Source organism: Penaeus japonicus, unplaced genomic scaffold (assembly GCF_977035675.1).
Source record: "Penaeus japonicus unplaced genomic scaffold, GWHDUDI00000001_assembly GWHDUDI00000001, whole genome shotgun sequence".
Classification (NCBI taxonomy): Eukaryota; Metazoa; Arthropoda; class Malacostraca; order Decapoda; family Penaeidae; genus Penaeus; species Penaeus japonicus.
Genome location: NW_028234403.1, coordinates 1727965 through 1730464, shown reverse-complemented (window position 1 = coordinate 1730464; position 2500 = coordinate 1727965). Strand labels below are relative to the sequence as shown.

Below are 2500 nucleotides of genomic sequence, written 5' to 3'. Positions count from 1 at the left end.
TTACCATTATCATTAGTAATAATGATGATAGTAGTAATAATCATAATGATAATGGTAATACTAATGATAATAAGGATAATGATCATCATAACAGCAATAATAATATTGATAATAATGATAAATGATAAATGATAATGATAATAATATTAATATTAATAATTCTCAAAATAATAATGATGATAAAAATGAAAATAATAATAATGATGATGACGATGATTATAATAATAATTATTATAATTATATTAGTAATAATGATAATAAGAATGATAATGTTAATAAGAATGAAAAGGATAATGATCATATATTGATAATAATAGTTGGAGTAACGATAATAGTAATGATAGTGATAATAATGATAATGATAATAATGATGATAATAATGATAAAAATAATGAATAGTTATGACAACGACTATACATACGGATAATAATAAAAAAAATACCATAATAACAATAATAACGATAAAGTACTACTACCAATAAGAATAACAACAATAATAAAGATAATAACAATAATAATGATAATGATAATGATAATACCAGCAACGACCCCATGATTCTCTCCTTGCAATCATTATATATATATATATATATATATATATATATAATATATATATATATATTTATATATATATATATATATATATATATATATATATATATATAAACTTCACCGTCCAAAAAGTTCGCAAAAACTTTTCACCTAAAATTTGCTTCCTGCAAAAGAAGTTTCCCAATTCTCTAACTGAGTCGTCGTGTTGAGCCATGGCTTCGAGAGGTCGTGTTGCTTATGTGTGTTGAATGTATGTATGTATGTATGTATTTTTTTTTTTTTTTTTTTTTTTTGGGGGGGGGGTTGGTTTTTTTTTTTTTTTTTTTTTTTTTGGTTGTGTCGTGTTTGTTTATGTTGTGTTTGTTTGTCGATGTTGATGATGTTGTTATGATGGTAGTTTATTTTTATATTTTTTTTTAGTAGTTTTATTATTATTATTATTATTATTATTATTATGATTATGATTATTGTTGTTGTTGCTATTATTATTATCATTATTGTTTTTGTTGTTATTGTTATTATCATTAATATTATCATTATTATGATAATTATTATCATTGCTATTAGTATAATTAGTATTACCAATATTAGTATCATCATTATTACGGTTATTGTTATCATTATCATAATTATTGTTAGTATTATCATTATTAGTAGTGTTAGTAGTGGTATCATTATCATTATTCAATTTGGGTGATTTAGATGTTTCCTGTAGCCTTTAATTTCCGCCTATTTTGTAAGTAAAACACACAGCTGGATTAGTTATGGAAATTCAATCACTTGTTCTTTGAGAAGATAAATTAACGCTTCTCTCTCTCTCTCTCTCTCTCTCTCTCTCTCTCTCTCTCTCTCTCTCTCTCTCTCTCTCTCTCTCTCTCTCTCTCTCTCGTTCTCTCTCTCTCTCTCTCTCTCCCTCCCTCCCTCTCCTCCCTCCCTCCCTCCCTCCCTCCCTCCCTCCTCCCCTCCCTCCCTCCCTCCCTCCCTCCCTCCCTCCCTCTCCTCCCTTCCTCCCTTCCTCCCTGTATTTCCCACTTCCATTTATCTCTCTCTTCCTCTCTCCCTCCTCGAATAAACCCCGCCTCTTTCCTCTCGCCTTCGCCTCCGTGTCCAGGGCCCCGACTACGACTCAGAGACCGAGGAGGTGGACCGTCGGCGCCGCCTTCAGGAGTACGCCGACCAGTGGATGGTCCTGACGCAGGGCGGCCGGATGCTCAGCCCGAACAACACCACCATGCTGAGGTAAGGAGCCGCGCGGCGTCGTGTCGCCTCCGTCGGGGTGGGGCTGAGGTGGGGGCTGGGATGGGGCTGGGAGGCCGTTGCTGGGCCTTCTTGGAGGCGAACGCGCGCACATGCACATGCTCATGTTCATGCTCAGACACATGTTTATGCACATGCACACGCTCATGCTCAGACACATGCTCATGCACATGCACACGCTCATGCTCAGACACATGTTCATGCACTTGCTCATGTTCATGTTCATCCACATGCTCATGCACATGCTTATGCTCATGTTCATCGACATAGACGTGTACATGTACATACCCATACTCATACCCATACCCATACCCATACACACACACACACACACACACACACACACACACACACACACACACACACACACACACACACACACAAATACCCATGTTCAAAATGTTCACCCGCCCACCGAATGCTTCCGCCAGTGAACCAGGCCTACGATTTTGTATCAATACGGCAACTCTTTTTCTTCTAACGACTGCACTGGCGAGAGACAGCGAAGGCGCCGAGGAATTCAATATTCCGGAAGCCTTGTATCCTCTCTCACGCCCATTGTTAAGTGCTGCGGAGGTGAGATTCGTCTCTTGATTAAACTATAAATGGCAATTTGCAGTTCGGGTGTAATTTGCATAATGAAAGCGGCGGTCCGAGCATGAGGGGGGGGGGAGGGGGACGTGTCTGATGA

At 37.2% G+C, this 2500-nt stretch overlaps 1 protein-coding gene across 2 annotated transcripts in view; it reads left to right on the top strand.

The window, feature by feature from the left end:
• The window catches only part of LOC122247198 (target of wingless), a gene marked incomplete at its 5' end in the record, with an annotated part of 14647 nt that overhangs the window by 3748 nt on the left and 8399 nt on the right, over positions 1-2500 (top strand). For both annotated transcript variants that reach the window (XM_086550799.1, XM_086550757.1), the window contains 1 exon segment: positions 1664-1791. In XM_086550799.1, the coding sequence (XP_086406925.1) occupies positions 1664-1791 (128 nt within the window).